We start from the raw sequence: 24,218 nt of genomic DNA on the forward strand, positions 1-24,218 counted from the left end.
CTCAGTGACCCCTTGTCTCATGCCGCTGGTTGTGTTCCGGCATAGTTTGATTGACAAATTAAGCACTGGTTATTAGTGCTAGACATCAGGATAATATTCCCTCTCCAATCATTTCCGGCCAAAATATCAGTAGAGTCACCACTTTCAAACTGTTGGGAGTCCAGATTTCATCTGATTTATCCTGGGACCACGGACGTAGTTTGGGGGGGGGGGGGGGGGGGGGGGGGGGGGGGGCACTTTTTCAAAAGCCGGTTTTGGTCCCCCCCCCAAATAGCGACGAATCTAGCACTAGGACCAAGCAGAAAACGACCACTCCGAGAACACCCCCCCCCCCGCTCAACAATTTTCGTTCGCCACCCCCGTTTGTGTGTCCCCCCCCCATTTATGAAATCAAAATTACGTCCATGCCTGGGACGGTCACATCAAACATGATTATAAAGACAAGACCAAGGATCCACTATCTTGCAGTGGCTAAAAGAACAAGGATTATTTTTTGGTAATCGAGGAACACAGTTTCAATTTGGTGTGACCTAGGTAAGGTCTCCTTGCAGCACGCAATTGGTTTAGCCTGTTTGTCTGCTGCCTCCGCTCTGGTTTATCAATACCCATTAACTACTCCTACAATACCGCTAACTCACACACCTGTTTAACGTCATCTTTAGTAATCTCTGACCGTCTCAACCCCACATCATTGGTGCCGACGTGTACAACTATCTTGGAAACTATCTTGTTTAGCCAGCACCTTTAGATTAGCCCTGATGTCAGGCGCTCTAGTCCCCGGCATACACTAGACCAGTGGTTCCCAAACTTTTTCTGCCGTGCCCCCCTTTAGTAGATGAGAATATTTTGCACACCCCCCCCCCCCCCCCCCCCATATTGACTAGGGATGCACCGATTCACGTTTTTCACTTCCGATACCGATTCAGATATCTGAGGCTTCGTATCGGCCGATACCGATCCGATACCCAGTGGCGGACTTAGCAATTTGGGGGATCAAGGCAAAATTAGGTAGGGGGCCCATCAACATTAATATGCGAGAAATAAGTCAGCTAATCAGGGGGGCCCTACAGTGGGCTGGAGTGGGAGGGGCCCAAGGCAGTTGCCTAGCCATGCCTCTATGCAAAGACCACCTCTGCCGATACCAATCTGATAGAGTAAAACTGTGCTGAATCGACTTAAAGCATTTTTTTTTTTAAACACAGACATACTGAATTACAAGTTTATTGAAAACTCTGCACCAGTATAGCACACTTAAACACACATAAAACATGTAAAAACACCACAACTTGCATTTGTAATAATACCAAAGAACCTGAAACTTACAAAAACAATAGGTTCACAACTTTGATCAAACATGAAAAAAAAAACTGCAAGAAACCTTTTAAATGGTTCAAGAATTCTAAATATAATTTAAAATAAATAAAGAGATGAAATAAGAGAAACAGCAATACATATGCGGCTAGTTTGCAAGCGCAGACATCACGCAGAGCACAAAGCATGTAACGGCCAGAAATATGTGTACTGTCTCTTTAAGGGAGCGAGTTGAGCGCCCGTATTGTTTTTAGCTTTCTGCCGTAGACCGAGTCAGACCACTGCTCTTTATTTTATTTCTGTAAGTAACGCATTCAATGAGCTTTGGACAACTCACCAATTCATGTATGAACAGTGAAGCATTGCTGGAGCCTAGGTTTATTTTGGTCAACCAGCAAATAAACGGACTAAGTGGAATACCACCAGCGCGAGTATTAAGGTTGAACTAACTCCGAAAAGCAAGCAATAGAAGCATAGAATTAGACTGAATAGATCTGTTTTTATGGATCGGTCACATTGTCACCGATACTCGATCTAGTATTTTTTCAGATATTAATATCGGAATCGGTGCATCCCTAATATTGACACATGTGCACGTTTTACTTTCAAGCTCCGCGCCCCCCCTGCAATAGCTCCGCACCCCACCTAGGGGGCGCGCCCCCCACTTTGGGAACCACTGCACTAGACTATGGCTGCTGGTGTCTCTACAGGGGTCGCTCCATTCATGTGTCAAAGCTGTGAATCTCCTATCACCAGAGCTCTTTTAACAGGTAGCTCAGTCGGTGTATTACTGAGAGGGGCAAACCTGAGACGAACGGTGCTCAGCCCTCAGAGACATCACCCATTCTCCCCGCTGTGAGGGCTGTAATGCCGGAGCTGGGGGCTTGAGAGCTATGGCTGTGCCAACCAGGCCTGCTACGCTATGTGCTGCCGACTCTCTAGGACTTTCTAATGCCCAGACGTGCTCCTCTAAACACAAAATCTTCTCAGTCATGCTAATAAAAAAATCACATCATCACTATTGACGGAAGGATAGCTATACATGCCACACTCAGCACAAGCAACAAGTGACTCAGACATGTTGAGACAGGGTTCCCGCGGGGTCTTAAAAAGTCTTAAAATGTCTGAAATTCAAAACTTTAAATTTAAGGCCTTAAAAGACTTAAAAAACAGCCAGATTTTCATCCAAGGTCTTAAATTTAATTTAGTCAGGTCTTAAAATTTTACCTTAGTTAATTTTAGAAAAGTGTAGTTTAATCGAAACGTCCGGAAGTCAGTTCTGTGTTGTCTGTGTTTGTGCGGGGCTACAGGTGTTGATACGTGTTAATTAATTAAACTACAAAACCCATAATAACCGCAGGCAGGAAACGGCCCTTGTCACGAAAAGCCTTCACGCAATTTTGTGCCTCATCCCCGCCGTCTTCGCTATCGTCAGTGCCGGGTCCCGCCGGACTCCACCGCAGTATCACTAGTGCTTCGGCTAATGATATTCGGGCTACATTAGGATAGAGTGACGGCAATGTTCCCTGGTTCGAATATCGCGAAAAAGTTTTCGTGTGGACTAAACAAATCGCATATATAGCTAGATTTGGCTTGGCAGACTTCATCAAGAGAGAGTTGATACGCTCTTACCGGGCCGTATGTGTTAATGTTCGATGAAAGCTTTAATTCAACCACAAAATCCAAACAGCTGGATATTCATGTTCGGTTCTGGAGCAATGGATATGTGCAATCGAGGTACATGGGCTCTCATTTCATGGGCCATCATTTCATGGGCCATGAAACAGCGCAGGATCTACCAAAACGTATCAAAGTAAGTGATCCTTACTTATGCTCCACAGTCTTCTTTTCAATGTGTTAACCATTTTATACAATTAGGCTACAATACAAAAACATCTCAGAACCATGTACTGTCCATGGCATTGAGTTAGAGAAATGTTTCAATGCATGCTAAATCCCAGCTAGAGGAAATAAAAATATATTTACTGTGTTAAATCATGTAAAATGTAAAAAAAAAAAAAAAAAACAACTATGCCCTGTAGATGGGTTATGTCATGTTTTGAAACATGTTCCACTGTCCCATGCTCTGTTTCATGGATTGCACATGGTTTTATTTACATTGTACTGATGTATTGCCTTTTAGTGGGCATATATACATAGGGTAAAAACAGGTAGTGTGTCCCAACGTTTTCAATGTTAACATTCAAATTCATATTCAGCATGGCTAGACAAAGTAAGTTGGTTTCATCGGGATAATAAATAGAAAAGAAGGTAGGGGGTTAAAAAAGTTTTGTGTGTTTTAAGATACAGATGGCCTGGGGAAAGAAAATTCTGAGCCTTTATTTAATTAGTTAATTTTATAATTTCATTTATTTCAGTAATTTAACCAAAATGTAACATTTTAATAAATTTTATCAGCTGCAGGGTGTGAGGATTTTGGTCAAACCATGCCTTAGACATATTGGAAGATAGGCTGAGTCTACATGTTGTTAAATGTATAATGTGTGTATGATTATTTAATTTGATGGTGTACGTCTATCTTTTTATTTCTTATTTTCCAACAAGGAGGTGGAGGCAGAAAACATGCAAGAGGACACAATTGTCACACACAGACTCATATGTGACTGTCACAATGCATGGAGGTGTCACAGGTTCCCCTCACCAAGGAACTCTTAGCATCTGTGGGTGCAGCACGGTCAAAATACTGACTCTTTCTGGATCAGGAACGAATCAGGAAAGAAAAGGAATCCCAGAGCCAGAAAAGAAAGCTGACTAAGCATTTTTTAGAGGACTTTAAGAAAAGGAAGAAAAGCTTGGAAGACGTGTCCACCTGTCTTGCTAGAGTGGCAGATTCTCTTGCAGAAGAAGCTGAGGGCAAGGCTGGATCCAAGATGGCTCAGCTCCTTTCCAAGTCAAATGCCTTGAGAAGGGCATACACAGAAAAGCTTGGCCAAGTCAAAATCCTTGAAACTGAGATTGGTACTGAAAAGGAAGAACTCAGAGATATGTAGGGTGAGGTTGTATGTAGATATGCTAGTGTTGTGTTGGTAAGGTTGCTTGGGTTGAGAATGTTACTATTTTGATTATCTGTTTTAATATTGAATTAATGTAATCCTGTAACTAAATTAATCAAAATAAAATGTTTTAAGAGTTTCTGGGATCATTGGATTGTTTGTGGTAATATGTTGTGTTGGTCTTAAATTTCACTGAGAATGGTCTTAAAAGGTCTTAAAAAAGTCTTAAATTTAACTCACTGAAACCTGCAAGAACCCTGTGAGATACTTAGCTTTGGTTGACCATCAATGTTTTTGGAGTCGAAAAGGTATTTCGATGGCTTGTGGAGGTTGTTGTAGTTGGAGTTATGAGTAGATATATCCAGAAAGGATTTGTAGATGTATCAGATGTAAACAGATAAAATGAGCAATAACAGATATTGACATGAGGTGATAGGCACTCACCTTCCACTGTTGTTTCCCTTGCCTTTGAAACGAATGTATGTGAGCTCTAGGAAAATTTCTTCATTTAAAGAGACAGTTCATTAGGCATAACAGGGTGGACAGTAACTAGAGGCACGTGATAAACCCTTAAAAATTGTGATAAAATAAACCTCATTGACGTACACATATATAATTTAGGGAGGACTTAAGCAATATTTTAAACAATATTAAAATTAATATTCTAATGGTTATAACTCATATTTCTATCACAAAAACAGAAAGCACAACCCCAGGGACATGGGAAAACCCCTAGCATCTGATAAATAAAAAGTATAAAGTATATATGTTAAAAGAATAAAAATACATTTTAGGGTAGACTGCATTGTTTTAACACAGGGTTTCCAACTCTCACGCAATGAGTGTGAGACACACATTTGACTGTCTTCACACGCTCACACATCCTGTAGTATATTGTTAGAATGATCTAAGATCATTTGTTATTGACCCTAGAGACGCATCAGTGTTCGATTCGTTATGCCTGTTTCTAGTGTGTGTCTAGCGCGGGTAAAAATAAAGGTCACATACAAAGTGTTCACCGGTAATATGCCTCACCATTTATTTTATTAGTGTAACAAATACACAACATGGTGTCAGAAGTTACTTCTTACTCCACACGAGACACGAGACATAAATAGTTTTTTCGTTGTTACTCCGCTGTGGTAAGAAATGTTTAGTTTTAACGTCGACGAGTGACCGAACGTATGGATCAGTTCAAGCTAGTGCTAACCGGCGAGAATATCAGCGAGAATTGGCGCAGATGGGAACAACGGTTTAAGCTGTACATGACGGCTGCGGGTGCAGACGAGAAGGATGAACAGGTGAAGATTGCTACAATGCTACACACGGTCGGTGAGGATGCCCTGGTGATCTACAACACCCTCAATGTTGAAGTAGAGGAAGTGGACGGTCAACCTGGTGAGCCCACAATACAAAATATCCTGAATGTATTCAGAAGGTACTGCATACCAAAGAAAACAGGCATGAAAATGGGTAAGGGGTTAAAAAGGTGAGAAGACCGGGGGCGGGGCATGTGACGTCATGGGGATACGGCAACGGGGGGGTGGCTGCTGGTGACGGAGATACAGCGACAGGTGATGCCAAATATTACGGAGCCCGTAAGGTGACATCATGTAAAAAATATAATAACGCGTGGCCACGACTTACTAACGCGCGAACGAGATAATTAAGTATTACTTTATATAAAGCCAGGTTTTGGCTTGGGCAGTCAGATCGCGAACATCCCTGGGATCTGCTTGCTTTGCTGTGAAAAAATAAACTTTGTTGCCGCGTGTGAAAGGCGACATTAGTATCTTGTTCCCACGCGTTAGTAAGTCATGACCACGCGTTATCTTTTTACATGTCACCTTACGGGCTCCGTAAAATATAGTAAAATCCATAAAAATGTTTTTTTGACTGTCTTGTCAATGGATTCAATGTATGCAGCCAGATCGTAAACGCGAGAAGCCGCTTTCGCCATTCCAGATGGCTCAGTCAAAACCATTACGTCTTAATGAACCAATAAATACATCAGCGGCGAAAATGAGTGTAAAAATACCAGGGTTCACGTGTTTTTATTTTCTAACATGGGCTAAAGCACAGGGTAGACTCAAACGACAAGAGTTTACAACTTCATCTTCAACCTTTTCAGCCCTGGCGCGAATGTTATCACACGTCCCTGGATTCACCAGTTACAACTACAGACACACTAGAAAAAAAATCTTGTTTCTTATTTTGTCACCGTTAACTACACGGGGTTGACGCAAACTTAATAGGCCTATCTACCTATTTATCACAAGATAAAGCAGTTGATATCTGCAGAGCGGCTGAAGTCACCAAATCACAGATGCGAGCTATGCGATCAGCTCAGTCAGAGGTGTCCGTGGAGGCTCTTCACAAGGGGCCAGCTAGCTTAGAGAAGAGGAGAGCGGCCATGAAAACAATGACAAGACCACCAGAGAGAAAGGCACACACAGCAAACAAAAGAACAAACACATGTAGAAAGTGCGGCCGTGTACATAAACCTCGTCAATGTCCAGCACTCGGCGTTATATGCCACAACTGCAACAAGAGGAATCGCTATGCAAAGATGTGCATGTCAGCACAGGATAGGGGAGCCACAGCCCATGGCGTCCACGATCTTGAAGTAAAATCACTGTTAATAGGGACTATGTCCTATGCTGGACCAGAAAACAGTCAGCAGGACGACACGTGGTACACAAGTGCAAATATAAAAAACACAAAATTGGACACTGGGGTACATCACATCCACACAGACCCACGTGTGACCCCAGTTGTGCATGGCTGCAGGAAAATTCCCATCGCCGTCATGGACAGGCTAAAAAACACGCTGAGAGAGCTCGTGGAAAGAGATGTAATCGCACCTGTAACAGAGGGCACAGAATGGGTAAATAGCCTTGTCATCACACAGAAGAACGGGTCACTCAGGGTGTGCTTGGACCCTTGAGACCTGAATGAGGCGATCAAGAGACAGCACTTCTCAATACCAACCCCAGAAGAAGTACTCCACCGCCTGTCTGGGAAAACCATTTTCTCCATCCTAGACGAAAAGGACGGATATTGGCAAGTGACTCTGGACCAGCCATCCTCGATGCTCTGCACATTCAGCACACCATGGGGCAGATTCCGCTTCAACAGACTACCTTTTGGCATTAAGTCTGCCAGTGAGGTTTTCCAGCAGAAAAACGGTGAAACATTTGGTGACATTGAAGGAGTGCACATTGCAGACGACATGATTATTGCTGCTGCGTCTGAGGAAGAACATGATGCAATTCTGCAAAAAGTCATGGACACCGCGCAGAGAAACATCATCAAATTCAACAAGGACAAAATTCAATACAAAGTGGACTCAAGTCAGATACATGGGACATGTTGTCACATGTAGGGGAGTGAAGCCAGATGAGTCCAATGTGCCATCAGAAACAAGCCGCAGCCTGAGGACAAGAAAGCACTACAGAGGCTACTGGGAATGACAAGGTATCTCTGCCAATACATCCCAAATGAAGCCATGATCACAAGCCCACTCAGAGAGCTGCTACGAAATGATGCTGCCTGGCACTGGAGCCATCAACACACTGCTGCAATGGACAAGCTCAAGAGCGCCCTCATGCAGGCCCCAGTACTCCAGTTCTATGACCAGAGCAAACCACTTATCAAACAGTGTGACGCATCAAAGGACGGACTTGGCACCTGTCTGCTGCAAGAAGGTAGGCCACTATCGTATGCATCATGAGCACTCACAGACTCTGAGAAGAATTATGCTCAGATAGAGAAAGAGTTATTGGCAATAGCTTTTGCAACCAAACGCTTTCACCAGTATGTCAATGGCAACACAGTGACGGTACAATCCGACCATAAGCCACTAGAAATCATCTTCAAAAAACATCTAAGCAAGGCACCGGCACGACTTCAGTGCATGCTATTACAACTCCAACGGTACGACCTGAGAATAGTCTACACTGCGGGCAGGAAACGCACGTTGCTGATACCCTATCTCGTGCTGTTGTCAGTGATGGCAAGGATGATGCGAAAGAGGACCTGTTTGAGGAGAGACGCAGACACACTCTCAAAGCTGAAGATAGCCACGGCGGCAGACACCATACTGCAACAGGTTATAGAGCTACACTACAAAGGCTGGCCGAGACATCAGAGCAGTGTTTCCGGTAATCTACACCGGTAATATGCCTCACTGTTTATTTTATTAGTGTAACAAATACACAACAAATTCGATTTGTCGCGCTGAAAAAAAAAACTAGTTTATTTATCTCTGACATCTATAATTCACCGGCGACAACCCCCCCCCCCCTCAAAGTTTTACATCTGCTGAGGTTTCCTGCAAGATATTTCCATCATAACTTCAAACTTAATTGGATTAATATTATGCAGTTTCCAGAAGTTGAGTAATTGTATGACTATATGCAAAAGCCTCAAAATTGGAATTCAATTACAAATAATCTGAAGGGTACAATGAATGGTTAGGGAATAATGATTACAAAGGGGTGGGATTGCTGAACGGTGGGATTAGTAAGGTATTAGTAAGGTATTCCCACTACCAGATCCTCCGTAATCAAGTGTAATCTACAGTAGTCAAGAAAGGTCGCTCTTAACCAAAATCTGAAGCTGTTACAGAATTCTCTAAATCAGCACAATAGAAGCAGCACAATAGGTAAATGAAACATTTATTTCATGGGACAGAAATATTCCAAAAGATATACTGTACATACAGACTAAAGAAACAGCAAAGAGAAACACGTATCTAGCGCCCCCTCCTGGACATGCCTCCTTTTCCTCCAACAAGCTTTCCTCCTTTTACTTTTTTGCGCACACCACTGGAGTGTTCAGCATCATCCCCATCTTCCTCTCCTCCTTTAGGCCTCCTCCTCTTCTCTCCCTGCTCCTTCATCTCCTACATGGAGAAAAGTGGGAGGATGAACGGAGGGATGTGGGTTGAGAGAAAGATGGGGATGAATAAAATGGGGTGTATGACAGTGACGGAGAGAGGGATGGATACAAAAGGAGGGGGAAGGTGAGGAGATAGGAATGGAAGAGAGAAAGAGAGAGGGATGAGGAGAGATGGACAAAAGAGGGAGGATGGGAGAAGGACAGATGAGGAGAGAGTGAGAAAATAGAGGGAGGGAGAACCAGAAAAATGTGTGTATCAGTGATCAATGTGCTCAGACAGTACTAACAGAACCTCCTCTCAGAAAAAAAACATGAAGCATACGTACTATTCGCGCATATCTCTGTGCTTCACTCACTCTCTCCACCAGCATCATCACTTCTTCCTCCTGGGTTGGGAAGGCAGGCAGTTTCTTTCCAATCAAAGCTTCTATTCGCTGGAACAGCTCCACATCATACCTGGGCAGTGCAAAGGGGGCTGAGTGCAGAGAACACAGGGGCATGTGGGAGGAGGAGGAAGAGCAACACTACTTACTGTGTTACAAATGTGATGGATCTACCAGAACGTCCTGCTCGAGCAGTCCTGCCCACTCGATGTATGTAGTCCTTAGGTACAGGACAGATTACAATCAGACCACCAGCACAGGACAGAGGGCAGAAAGGTTAGGAGTACATAAAAGGACAGATGATGGTTAAATAAATAAAAGGACAGATCAGGTTTAAATAAATCAAATAAATAAAAGGGCAGATAAGGGTTAAATAAATCAGATCAGGTTTAGTCATATTCGCTGCTGCAGCTGTCCTCACAGTCACATACATAAGATCATAATGGCAAGATCGGACTGAGCAAATGAAGAGGTGAAAAAGACAAAACCCCAGAGTGCAGTCACAGTGACTCTAGAACCAGAACCCCAAAACGCTTGCACCTAGAACCCAGAATGACTGTACATGACCCTTAGGCCTAGATCCCATTTTACCTTTGAATGTGTTGGGATGTCAAAGTTGATGACACAGTCAACATGAGGTATGTCCAGACCACGAGAAGCCACATCTGTAGCCAGCAACACGGAACGAGACTTCGACTTAAACTTATTAAGAGCTCCAAGGCGCTTATTCTGTTCACGTTGACGCACACACACACACACACACACACACACAAATCATTTTACAGCTTCTAGACAGCCACAGATAAATTTTTCCTCCCACAGTGGTTATGAACATCTATGATCTCCAGACATGCTTTCATTACTCTATATAAACACCTGTGTAAAAGATCCTCACATTAAACAGATCTACGTGGTAAACAAGTCCATCTCAGATATGCAGTTCACAGCTTTACTATGTTTACTAGGTTCAGCCATTTGTGATTTAGCATCTGAGAGGTGTACCAAAAGGGTTTAATCATATAGAGAACAGTTAGGCTTAGCAATGTAGTAATACAGTGCTTAATGTACTGCCTTAAGCAGTACAATAGCCCCTATATTTATTAGAAAAATATGTATTTTTAATCCCAATATGATAAGTTTCCTTTAAACAAGATTCTCTCCTGGGGTTGGGGTGCTCCATGCTGTGGGACAACTGCACTTTTCAAGACATTTATTATTATTTACTATTATTAAAGACGCATTAGACAAGCATAAAGTAAGAAAACTTTGGTTCACGTGCGCGTGTGTACGCATGCATGTGTCTGAATATACCTGACTCATCTGTCCATGCAGTGGAATGGCAGTGATGCCAAGGTTTCGCAGTAACAGCGCCACCCGCTGGGCATTATTACAGGTGCTGCAGAAAACCATAAAGGAGTTTCCAGCCAGCTCGTTCAATATAGACACCAGATAACAGTCCTGTACAAGGGATGAGAGGAAGTACATCACACCATCAAACCCACATTATTTCAGTTCCCCACGATTTGAACCATGCGGCTTATAAAGAGGTGCGGCTTTTCTGTAGATTTTGCTTCACCCGTAAGGGGGCAGAGCAGAAAGTTAATATCAGGTGGTAAGTTGTAAATCAAAGAAGAAAGTGTTCATTTTCGTTTAGCACATGCAAGCAGCAGGCACGACGGAGATATTTTTTCAAACCAACATGTGGTGTGCCAAATTCCGACTCCCCGGCAGAATCCGACTCCCCTCGTTTGCACACGCATAAAGATGCTACAGATGTTATTTGGGAGTTACAGTGATTATAACTTAGTTCATTGCGCACTCTAGTTTTGTCCTAACTAGATATTTAGACATAATACCACTGTAATACTGCGAAGTCGTGGTCAGAGGTGAACTTCGGTATAGCCAGTGTGCATTTTATTTAAAATAATGCACACTGGCTTTATCAACACCCTTGAGCCAGTGTGGCTTTGGACATAGATAATGCCGTTTGCTGTGATGGATAATTAAAGTCTAGCTCTTATTTATGCATAGAAACATAAAATCGACAATATACAGGGTTCCCACACCTTGGTTAACATCAAATTCAAGGACCTTTCAATGACTTTCCAGGACCAACTTCCTCAAATTCAAGGACAGCACCTGCCAGCATTTACCTACTGTTACCCCTGAATATGTTGTCAAAAAACGATGTCAATTCAATGCAAATTCAAAAGACTGAATGCCATTTCAAGCCATGCATCCTGAAGTGTTCTGTGCATGACATTAAGTGCTGATTAAACGAAAACTTAATTCACACTCAACATGACTGGCAATTTAGCAGTGGACCTGTGAGAAGGTGACATTCACATAAAGCGGCTACACATACGTTAACTACATACAGGAAACAAAGTTCTCTACAGGAGAATGACCAAAATGGTATCAAAAGAAAGAATGTTAAGTTTGAGATTAATCGAGTTTCTAGTGGCCATGCAAAAACTTTGTGAATGTTGACATGAAAAAACAAACGCTCCTGAAATTCATCTTCTGACTTACAAAAGGCGTTTATACTTGGTCTCCAAAACAATATGTGGTAGTGTAAAGAATACCTCTCAAAAACAGGGGAAGGAACATTTACCTGACGAATGATAATGTAGCATTGTGTTCCAGGTTTGAAAAGTGCTGAAATTTATGCTAAAGCAGGGGTGTCAAACTCTTTCGTCGCAGGGTACATCAGCATAATCATTGCCCACAGACTTATAAATGTAACTACTTCATTTATATATATATATATATATATATATATATATATATATATATATATATATATATACACACACACACACACACACACACACACACACACATATATATTTAATAATAATAATAATAGCGTTCGTTCTCTAACAGCCAACATACAACCAGCTAATAGCGATACAGTTGTATTTGGTGCTACTCGAGAACTTGCATGTCTCGCATGATTTCTTTCCAATTCTTTCTTTGGTGTGCCTGTTTTTCAAGCATTCTCAAGTCGTCAATTGTCTTCAGTTGTTTTGGCAATTGTGAACTTGCTGGCGTGATTATGCTGCTCGTTATTTCCTTGAGGTCGTTATTGATGATTGTCGCTAGTGTCGTTCTTGGGGCACCTCTGAAACCATCTCCTTTCTATACCTCTCGAAAATAGTTTATCATTGTAGCTTTAGCTGGGATCTTATCTTCCATTCTTAGTACATGACCAAGCATTCTCCATCTGGCACTTTTAATTGTCTTAGAGATTTTATCAGTTTGACAAGTCTCGTAGAGCTTGATGTTGGAGATTCTATTTGGGTAATATACCCCTATTACCGATCTCAGTTGTTTTCTATGGAATATGTTGAATTCTTCCATTTCTAGCTTGGTTAAGGCCCATGTACTTGCATTGTATGTGAGAATTGGTGTGATGTATGTATTGTAGAGCTGGATCTTCTTATTTAAGCTGATCTTGTTGTGCTTATTGCTCCACAACCTCCACATACTTTTCATGGATGAAGTTGCAAGTTGTTTGCATCTCTGCATTTCTTCATAATCGCCTAGCAGAGTGCCTAATTTCTTGACTTTTCGCCAGTTTTCATCCTCTTTTTTTTCCTCCCGTCTCAGGACTGTATGTTCCGTTTTATCCTGGTTCATCGTGAGATTCCATTGTGCAAGGATGCCTGGTGCTGTTGCTTCAATTTTGTCAATGTAGGCTTTGTTGCTACTGATGAAGTCTGTATTATCTGCGTACTCGATTTCTTCTGGTAGTGCTTCATCTTCTTTGAGACGTGGACATGCTGAACGCAGTTGTCTGAGTGCAAGTTCTAGATAGATGGCGAATAGAACTGGACTTAGCGTGTCTCCTTGTGGTGAACCGATATTGGTGTCTACTGGATTTGAGAGAGCACCTTTTATTCGAGCGACTAGCGTGGTCTTGTCAAGCAGGATGTGAGATAGTCTCCAGCTATCCTCGTCTACGATGTGGCATAGCTCCTTGAGCAATTCGTTGCGATCAATTGTGTCGAATGCTCTACTGAGATCTATACCAAGGATGTAAACTATCTCTTTAGCCTTCATTACTCTTGAGATCATCCATTTGTGTGCCCATACGGCATCTGTTGTGCTACGTTCACGTCTGAAACCGCTTTGGCCTGGTAACAAAAATGACTCAATTGTTGGTCTGATGCGGTTCAGAGTGATTGTTGACAGGACTTTTCTAAGTGTGTTGAGTAGAACAATTGGTCTAAGACTACTCATCAATCCTGCTGGTTTGCCAGGTTTTTGCAGTACAATGAGAGTACCTGTACCAATTTGGAGGTCTTCGTTCTGATTTAGTGTTTTTGCGATGTTTTGATATAGTAAATCGGAGCCATATTTTAGTAGTTCGCCTGGTAATTCATCTGGACCTGCTGCTCTGTTGTTATTCAGCTTTTTGGCAGCGGCAGCCACTTCTTCCGCTGTCTTCTGGTTGAGCGATGGTGTTGTCCTGCTTCTTGATGACTACTGTTGCAGGTTTGTCTCTCGTTAGCTCTCTCACTGCTTGGTACATTTGTGCAGTGTTCTTGAGGGAGTCGATTTCCGCTGTATTTTCTTCGATCTCTTTCTCTCTGAGATGTTTTAGATGCTTATGTATCTTGTTAAGCGTCTTGTTGCGTTCTTTTTTGTGCTGCTGACTTTGATTGTCAGTTATATTTGAATTGTTCAATGCAATTCTCAGCTCTTTGCTTTTCTGAGAGCTCCTGCACGATCGGACATTGTTGTTTTGCACCTTTCTTCTCAATCGTACTAACTGTTAGTGTGGCCGCATTGACAAGCGAGCTTCTGATTTCACACCATTGGTCGAACGCTGTTTTTGTCGTGACTGTGTTGTCGATCGAGTTCAGTGCTTTATCTAGCTCAGCTTGAAATCTGTGTTGGTCTGAGTCGTTGTTTGCCAGCCTTGATACATTGAGTTTTGCTTGTTTCTTATTTGCGCCTTGCCGTCTTAAGTAATTTGGCTTGATCATGATAGTGGTGATGACTAATCGATGATCGGAGTACACGGTTGTGCCCATGTAGCTGCGTGCGTTTATGGCGAGTTGTATTTGTTGCCTGGACACAAATATGTAATCAATTTGGTTGTAGATATTGACTTCCGTGTTGGTGCGTGGATCGGTCCTCTTGCTTGCCCATGTTGTTCTGTGGCTTGCTTTATGCTTGAATCTGGTGTTTGTAGCAATGAGGTCGTGCGATTCAGCAAATTCTACTAGGGCTTGTCCATTGAGGTTGCGTCTACCGCGCCCAAATCGCCCGATACATTGAGTGTTTGGTATGTTGACACCAATTTTTGCATTAAAATCACCCGCTAGAACGAGAGTTGACTCTGTTTGTTTCAGCTATGATCTGATTTAGTTGATCATAAAGCTGATCTCGCTCTTTCTGTCCTTTCTCTGTCTTTGTTCTTTCTTGTGTTGGCGCGTACACGTTGATGATTTTTAGACGCGTTCGTTTGGTTAGACGTAAAGTTGCAACGGCGATTCTATCACTCACTGATTTAAATGTGATCAGTCTGGATGTCCATTTTTTGCTCACTACAAAGCCAAGACCGTAATGGCGTTGTTCACTGGGCAGAGTAATTAGTCTGTACCCGTCTCTATTCTCATCCATTTGTCCGGTCTTTGTCTCTTGTATGCAGCATATGTCGACTTGGTAGCTCTTTAGATCTTGGATGAGCTGTGCTTGCTTGTGTTGATCGTTGAGGCCACGCACGTTGAAAGTTGCAATTTTTGTTGCTTTGGTAGTCCTCATGTGATCCTGATTGACTTTAGTGCAGTTTGTTGGCTGCACTTCACACTTGTCAGCATGTGATCCAAAGAATATATATTTGCATAGATTTAAAAAAATATATATGTTTGCTTGTTGCTCTGTTATTATAAAATAAATCCTTTTAATTTGTTAAAGCGTGGTGATTTATTCAGCCACAAAGCTAGCTTTTACTGCCGCATTGTTTGTGAACACATTCTATTGAGATCGCAGTTTTAATTCTTTGGCAATTTGTTGTTTTTCTTGATACTTAGATCTGTGTTTGGTCTCAAAATGTCAATGTAGACTGTACACTTTGACAACCACCAGCGCTTCATAACACAAAAGACATACCGGTTTTTCGCTCCAAGTTACAAAATTCGAGAGGTGCACGACCTGACGAGGCGACAAAGCGCGAGGCCCTCATGCACGGGCGCAGATTATGTCATTTTCGGTGCACGGACCCTTGCGCCACATCAAGTATAAACCTAGCTCTAATGCTATTGGGGGAGTGTGCGCTAGGGTTGTCCCGATCCGATATTTGGATCGGATCGGCCGCCGATATTAGCAAAAAATGCGTATCGGTATCGGATCGGCAGGCACGAGAAAATGCCGATCCAGACTCCCGATCCAGTTTTTTTAAAAAGTCCAGCGCACCCATTTAGATAATCCATTCCAGTTTTTGCTGTGGTTTTGCCAATGAGAGTAAAATCCGGTCCGCATTTTCCAGCACACCTTCAGCACACGAGCATAGCGTCTCCCCAATTTAGCTCCGTGGCGTGGCATCTCCTAACCATTAGGACCGCCGTGTAAATTTGAAGTTATCGGTAAAAATGTCAGTTGTGTGGGATTACTTTACCTTAAAGGATGACAAAGACGAAGAGGTAGAGTGCAACATATGCCACAGTAAAGTCAAGCGTGGTGGTAAAGCTGTAAGAACTTTTAATACAACCAATCTAATCAAGCATTTAGCGAAATACCACCATAAACAACATGACGAGTTTCTAAAGAAAACCGAAGACAAAAAGAAAGGTCCTACACAACTAACACTGGCAGAAATGTTTGAATTGAACGGAGTGTATAGATGGGGATGGAGCAGCAAAATGTGGAGTAGAAGGCATGTTGCTTTTAATTAGTTTACGATATGTGCACGGATTTTTTTAAGCTTTGGTTTACACTTGTTCAAGAGCACTGATGGATGTTAATGTTAATAGACTATTTGTTAATAGACTATTTTCCACTCAGGTTGTGTGTTTTTGTAACGTTCTGCGCGAGGCAGAACAGGGAGGCGGACACAAACGCTGAGGAGAGCGAGATTTATTAAGGGAAATTCCAAAATCAGGGTCGAAGAGGATAGCACGGGTCATTGAGGGAGTCCGAACATTGAACAAGCAACGACAGGCTGAAACAAACGGGGAAACGCGAATACACACACAAGAGCCAGCGAACGTGAACAGAGAATACATGAAGCACAAAACAACCGATGACTAGACTTGGGAGATACAGGGACTAATATACACAGAACTAGACAAGGACCAGGTGATAACAATGACGACAGGGGCGTGGCAGACAATAGGAAATCATAGAGACAAACGAGCAGGGTGGGATGAACAGGCAAGAAACACAGACATCAGGGAACCCAGAGTGACAGCTAGGAGAGGGGGCGTAGCCCTACGTGACAGTTTTGCTTTTTTAATATAATTTACAATATTATTTGCACTTGTGGCTTTTTAATCCTTTGTTTAATGATGCCATTTCTGTTTGTTATTTAATATTTTGTCTATTGAGTTTATTAATTGCTAAATAAACAGGTCAGTTTCTCCTTACCAACCATTGTGTATTATTCAAACACACCTAATTCAGCTGGCTACTTTTCAACATGAGTTTGACAACAAAGTAAGTTGGCTAAATAACTTTAAACTTTAATACATGCTCGGATAGGCCGGTATCGGCCGATATCAGTATCGGAAGTTCAAAAAGCTGGATCGGGACATCCCTAGTGTGCGCTGCTAGCTCTAATGCTGTTGGGGGAGTATGTGCTGCTAACTCTAATGCAGGGGTGCTCATTACGTCGATCGCGAAGGAAGTGTGGGTCGATCGCATAACATTAAAAAGTAGTGGATGAATGACAGGCTATCGTCCATCTGCACTGACAGTAGCATTTTGATTGACATACATGGTAGCCAATCTGACGTCTAGGGTTTGACCCCCCCCCTCCCCCCCGTCAACGATTGACACATGCAGCTAAAAAATAAATAGGTAGATCTTTCCGACTTGGTCATCTTATAAGTAGCTCGCAAGCTGAAAACTTGTGGGTACCCCTGCTCTAATGCTATTGGGGGAGTGCGCACTGCTAGCTTCAATGCTACTGGGAGAAAGCGCGCTGCTAGCTCCAATGCTAATCTAGGAATAAATGTGGTCTTCCCAGTGCTGTGTGCCTAGTGCAGTAATCTGTGTGCACATGCATGTACATACCTTGTACTTGGCTGGAATAAATATGTAGTACTGCTGCAGTTTGTCCACTGTAGCATATTTGGTGGAAACGGTACATTTCACTGGGTCTTTTAAAGCTGCTCTCTGCAACTTTTGAACCTGAACAAATGAGAAGCAAATCAGTTTTAGGTCACTTGTGGTTCTACTTCAATGCTTTTGTGTGTGCCGTATTTTGTCAATTGTGATTTTTACACCGCAATCGAAATTTGTCCTCCGCTTTTAAACCATCTGTGCAGTTAGAACACACACACACACACACACACACACACACACACTCTAGTGATTACTAGGGGGCTGTGGTGCACACGTGCCCAGAGCGGTGGGCAGCCCTAACCCGACACCCGGGGAGCAGTTGGGGTTAGATGCCTTGCTCAAGGGTACCTCTGGCATGGCCTCAGGTCTGGGAATCAAACCCACGACCCTCCGGTCACAAGACCAGTTCCCTACCACAGGACCATGACTGCCCCCACCAGGCCATGACTGCCCATGACTGTGCTTAGCTAGTATAACTAAACCCAGTACAGAAACACTGTCTGGTGTTCAGTGTAAGGCAAATTTGTAGTATGGCAATATATTATAATACAGAATTTCACATTAATAAGACACTGTGATTGCAAAAACAAACATTAATTCACAGAACTACATTAAACATTATTGCTATCACCCAAGTAGACAAGACTGTCTTACTGTGTGCAAATGCACATCACAACAATCACTTGAACTCTCACCCTATAACTGGGGCATCTCGTACACCGATCCAACATACACAGACAAACTAGTTTGCGTTAGTGTAGTCATTGAGCAACACATTTCACACGTATCAGCATGAAGCAACAACTGTGTGCGCTCCATTAAATGTTAGCAGACAGTTTCATTGGACAAATGGATAGTGTGTATGAACAAGCTAATAGCTATAAAACCAGTTTTCACTCCTCTGATGAGGCGATTTGCTGCTCAACGGACACTCAGTGGACAATGATGACCATGTCTCTGCACCCTGGGAACGGCCACGGTGCTCAGTGACTCTCCAGGCAGGAACAGTTTTAACATCTTGGAACCTCAAGAGAGATTACGGAGACGCGGAGAGCAATTACATCTAACCCTAACCCTGTTGTGTACACTGGCTGTGACGTTACCTTGGGCCATAATTATGCACAACATTAACTGGTAAGCTATATTACTGTTACTATATTACTATATTACTATCCAACTATCTGACTTTAAGAGTTGCTCTCCCCAATAAACTGCCTCTCCACCATTTAATCACTGATAACCCAAACCCTAAAGTCTTGTAGCTCTGACCTGGTCCCTGGATCAGAATCATGACTAGCATCACTTCATGAACACTGGGCAATGGCACAATAGAAGCTCACCAAGCTAAACTGATTATTAGCTAATCCTAACATATCCAAGCCTGCTATTAAAACCAATACCATGATAACTTTGACATGCTAAGATCTAGACGTACTAATATATGTAAACTTGTCTTTGCAACTTAAAATTGCAAGAAAATATCAATCAAAAAACTTACAATACTACAATAAGGGCTATAGAAATATAATTACTATAAAGGTTATAGAGGTAAATGAACATAAGGATTATAGATGCAATATATTGCTATAAATAAAAGGTTATAGTGCTGACTATGGAGATCACTAGGTACTAAGTCTACCCTAACCCTAGATCACTAGGTACTAAGGCAGAGTCTACTCTAACCCTAGATCACTAGGTACCAAGTCACAGTCTACCCTAACCCTAGATCACTAGGTACCAAGTCACAGTCTACCCTAACCCTAGATCACTAGGTACCAAGTCACAGTCTACCCTAACCCTAGATCACTAGATACTAAGGCAGAGTCTACCCTAACCCTAGATCACTAGGTACTAAGGAAATAAGCATTCATGGACACAGCCTCAAATGTATGGGACAGTGGATGTGGATACCTTTTTAGTCATGGTGGCAGAAAAGAGGAATGTGCGTCTTTCTCTGGGAATCACCTTCAAGATTTTATCCACCTGTGTCAGAAAGCAGCAGAGGAGTGAGCAGAGAACTTACACCCCACTGAGAGTGACTGGCACCTGGAAAAAGTCAACTCTGCTAGCAGACACACAAGAAACACTTTGGCAGTGAGGAGCTTTACCTCAGACTCAAAGTCCATGTTGAGGATCCTGTCAGCTTCATCCATCACCAGAAACTTGAGTGCTCGCAAGTTGAAACCTTTGGTGTTTTCCAGGTGGTCAATCAGCCTGCCAGGAGTTGCTGGAGATGTAAAGGTACTTGAGAATTTTCTCTCAATAAATAAACCACACTCAGCCAACCCTGATTTTTTCTAACATCTCACTTACACAAAGACATGAAATGCCCGTGCATGAGCGCATTCCCAAATCACTATATCAGGGGTCACCAACCTTTTTGAAACTGGGAGCTACTTCTTGGAGACCAATTATTGCGGAGGGCTAGCAGATGAATTCGCATCAATCTAACGAAAAGTTGTTGAGCGGGGGGGGGGGTGCGTGTGCAAGTGTCAATTGCTAAGCGGGAAGACCGCTAGCAACCGCGGACAATCTATAATAGTAGCAAAACATAAACGATGCAGCGCTTTGGTGCATGGCACTATAGTGAGCTATTTTTAAAACAAGCCCGCGGGCGACTCGTGACGTCCTCGCGGGCGACATGGTGCCCGCGGGCACCACGTTGGTGACCCCTGCACTATATGAAATGCACGTGCATGAGCGCATACTCACCAATCACTATATGAAATGCACGTGCATGAGCGCACACTCACCAATCACTATATGAAATGCACATGTGCATGAGCGCACATTCCCCAATCACTATATGAAATGCACATGTGCATGAGCGCACAATCCCCAATCACTATATGAAATGCACGTGTGTATGAGCGCACACTCACCAATCACTATATGAAATGCACGTGTGTATGAGCGCACACTCACCAATCACTATATGAAATGCACGTGTGTATGAGCGCACACTCACCAATCACTATATGAATGATATAATGAATGAATGAATGAATGTTCGATTTATATAGTGCCTTTCCAAATTCCCAAGGCGCTTTACAATTTAACACAGGTACAATTCACAGACAACCAATCACACACACACCGGTGAGAAGCGGCAGCCAATTGCGCACAGCGTACTCTCTACTGGAAGCCACAGCCCCCTGGGGGACTGAATGGGGTGCAGGAAGGGGAGAGAGGACAGACCCTAGTGGCAGAGCACCATCCACCACTGGGCATACAAGCAAACACACACACACACACACACACAGACAGACAGACAGACACTACTTTTTATTGAACATAGAGACACACACACTCAGGGAGAATTTTTTGTTGACTGCCAATTTACCTTACCTCCATGTTTTTGGACTGTGGGAGGAAACCGGAGACCCCGGAGGAAACCCACGCAGACACGGGGAGAACATGGAAACTCCACTCAGATAGGGACTTGAACCCAAGACCCCAGTGCTGAGAGGCAAACGTGCTAACCACCAAGCCACCGTGTTTAAATGAAATGCACGTGTATGAGCGCACACTCCCCAATCACTATATGAAATGCACGTGTATGAGCGCACACTCACCAATCACTATATGTGGCTTCTTTGCCAACACCAATGCCTGTGACATCATGTCAATTCCACCAACAATGACGGCTGTAAGAAAACATACATTTATAAACATAGGCATTTATAAATAGACATTTATATACAGACACTTCAGACAATTACCAACCATTTTAGTTTTCTTTAATCAATAATTAAAAACAGATTAACCTACTTTGTTATTATTATAGTTTACTTTGTGTAAGGAGAACTTTAGACATAGCCTTTTAAAAATGTGACACAGTAGGACTGGATCTAACTTACTAACTGCCAACCCTAACCTCAAAAAACAAAGATAATTAAAGCACACTGTGCACTGTACAAAGCTATTAGGAAGATTGTAGTGATTAAAGCACACTGTGCACTGTACAAAGCTATTAGGAAGATTGTAGTGATTAAAGCACACTGTGCACTGTACAAAGCTATTAGGAAGATTGTAGTGATTAAAGCATATTGTTGTGTTTAGCATTTACATTTGTTTACATTCTGCCCCAAGACAATCAAGTCAATGTATTAATATTCAAAAAACTGGCATTAACATTCAGATCTCCACCCAAGTTACACTGGGCTAGGGTTAGTTACACCGCCTCAATACAAATACATCAGGGAGGACCTATATAGAGGAATCAGTACGGCATTTGTCTGGTGCACCTCTTAGGGTGTGTTCACATTACAAGCATAATTTCAGGTTTTTTTGGTCAGATAATATTGGCCTACCTATATAAATAGCTTAGCATAATTGACATGCAAAGCTGTAAGTGTATGTGTCTGTCTAATGTCAACACATCAGTCCTCCAAACACTCACATCTCTGTACTCATGCCAGTGTTTACAGGTCACCTGTATCACCATCATATTTGTGTCCCAGTGTTACATGCGCAGATGCACCTGTCTTAACTCCAATGCTGGAGCCCAGAGCCTCAAACTGCTCAGCAATCTGGAAGGCCAGCTCGCGTGTGGGGGTGAGGACCAGGGAGTGCAGTCTCTGTGGGCAGGACAACAGACACTGCAAGATGGGCAGGGCAAACGCCCCAGTCTTCCCTGATCCAGTCTCAGCCAGCCCGATGACATCACGTCCTGGGGGGGGGGGACGACACGGGCAAGAGAGGAACAGCCAACAGATCAGTTTCACATACATTTATTCACAACAGGTAACCATGGTGACGGTGCTCACCCTCCAGAGCTACAGGTATCGCTTCCACCTGGATTTTAGTGGGTTGTCTCCAGCCCAACTGATCACATGCTTCACAGAGAACTTCCGTCACTCCCTACAACGCATACATACACGGTCCCATTAAAACAACAGATACTGTTCACATAACACCCCCTCAGACACACACTCACCCCCACACACACCTCTAGCGATGTAAAAATTATACATTTAACATTCGTCAAATTCTATGAAGAAACAGCCACTTCAATATAGACACGGCGCATATGACAAGATTAACAAACCATTAAACAGTTCATCAATTTAGACCTATAATCCAAGTTACCCAAGCAGGTAGAGAAACACACAGCTGGTGATAATCTCGTTGACTTAAGCTGTAGTAGTTATAATCTCGCTGAATTAAACTGTAGTAGTTATAATCTCGCTAAATTAGGCTGTAGTAGTTATAATCTCGCTGAATTAAACTGTAGTAGTTATAATCCCCGGGCTGGCGTTATCTCGCCGTAATAACTAACGCAGCTTCGCTAACGCTCACTAGCATTTAGCACACATGAGCTCTACGTTACGTTCTTGATTTTCCATAACTTGCTGTTTTACCAGATCTTTGAAAGTTTTGGTTGGCTCTTCTGTTTCGCCGACACTTGAACATCCATCTTCATTTGAGGCTGAGCTAGCAGCTCCAGCGCAGTCGTTGGTCTCTGCTTGTTCTGCCATGCTTCTCCTCCATCAACGTGTTACGGCGACCTCACAGCCGGAAGTTCCCCGTTCCCGCAATGCTGCTGGGAAATTGAGTTTTTAAGCTTCATTATCACGTCTTGGTTATCGCAATTGCTACATATTGTGAATTTATCCCCACACAATGGCTTTCAGTAAAGGTAGATTTAGAAGATGTGAAAAGATCACATCTATGAATTAACGACGAGTTCATGTTAGTCGGTAAGCGCTTCAGTGCTAAGACGTCTTTTCAAAATAAAAGTCATGGGTTAGTAGGCTACAACTTTTAAACGGAACATGTGAACCTATAGACACAAAGGTATCAAGCACACACAAGGAGCTATGCATTTCATGTGCACCTGGACTTACATTTCTTACATTTGTGAAAACACATTATAGCGCAGATTTCCCATATTTCACACTGTCAGATGAGGCCTGATGTTCACCCATGTGATCAAGACTCGTTTCAGTCCTGTCTTTGTGTGAACACATATAGCAGTACACATCCTCTCAACTTGAACATTTATATTCCATCACAGACAGTGATGACAGACAGTCAGACAGATTTATACAATTTTGGTCTGTCATATTTATTCACACGCAGTGCAGTGTGGACAGTGTCAGCCATGTCCCGTTTGAGCAAATGTCTCCCATTCTTCATGTGTCATTGAGAGACATTTCTGGTGGAACCAGCAGTTGTAAAGACTGCACTGTATCTATACTGATACTGTATCTGTATCAGTTTGGACAACACGGTGGCTTGGTGGTTAGCACGTTTGCCTCTCAGCACTGGGGTCTTGGGTTCAAGTCTCTATCTGAGTGGAGTTTCCATG

General features: G+C 42.8%; 1 protein-coding gene across 1 annotated transcript; it reads right to left on the bottom strand.

The window, feature by feature from the left end:
• Window positions 1-8,987: 8,987 nt before the first annotated feature.
• Window positions 8,988-23,447, bottom strand: ddx47 (DEAD (Asp-Glu-Ala-Asp) box polypeptide 47). Its single transcript, XM_077010289.1, has 12 exons — window positions 23,269-23,447; window positions 22,675-22,768; window positions 22,389-22,577; window positions 21,481-21,552; window positions 20,014-20,132; window positions 19,817-19,888; window positions 17,855-17,971; window positions 10,922-11,068; window positions 10,202-10,339; window positions 9,760-9,830; window positions 9,554-9,683; window positions 8,988-9,231 (listed from the first exon to the last, which is right to left on the bottom strand). Exons 1-12 carry the CDS (start codon window positions 23,383-23,385, stop codon window positions 9,082-9,084), a joined length of 1,416 nt encoding a protein of 471 aa, XP_076866404.1. The 5' UTR covers window positions 23,386-23,447; the 3' UTR covers window positions 8,988-9,081.
• Between the last annotated feature and the right edge of the window lie 771 nt (window positions 23,448-24,218).

Source organism: Brachyhypopomus gauderio, chromosome 6 (assembly GCF_052324685.1).
Source record: "Brachyhypopomus gauderio isolate BG-103 chromosome 6, BGAUD_0.2, whole genome shotgun sequence".
NCBI lineage: Eukaryota > Metazoa > Chordata > Actinopteri > Gymnotiformes > Hypopomidae > Brachyhypopomus > Brachyhypopomus gauderio.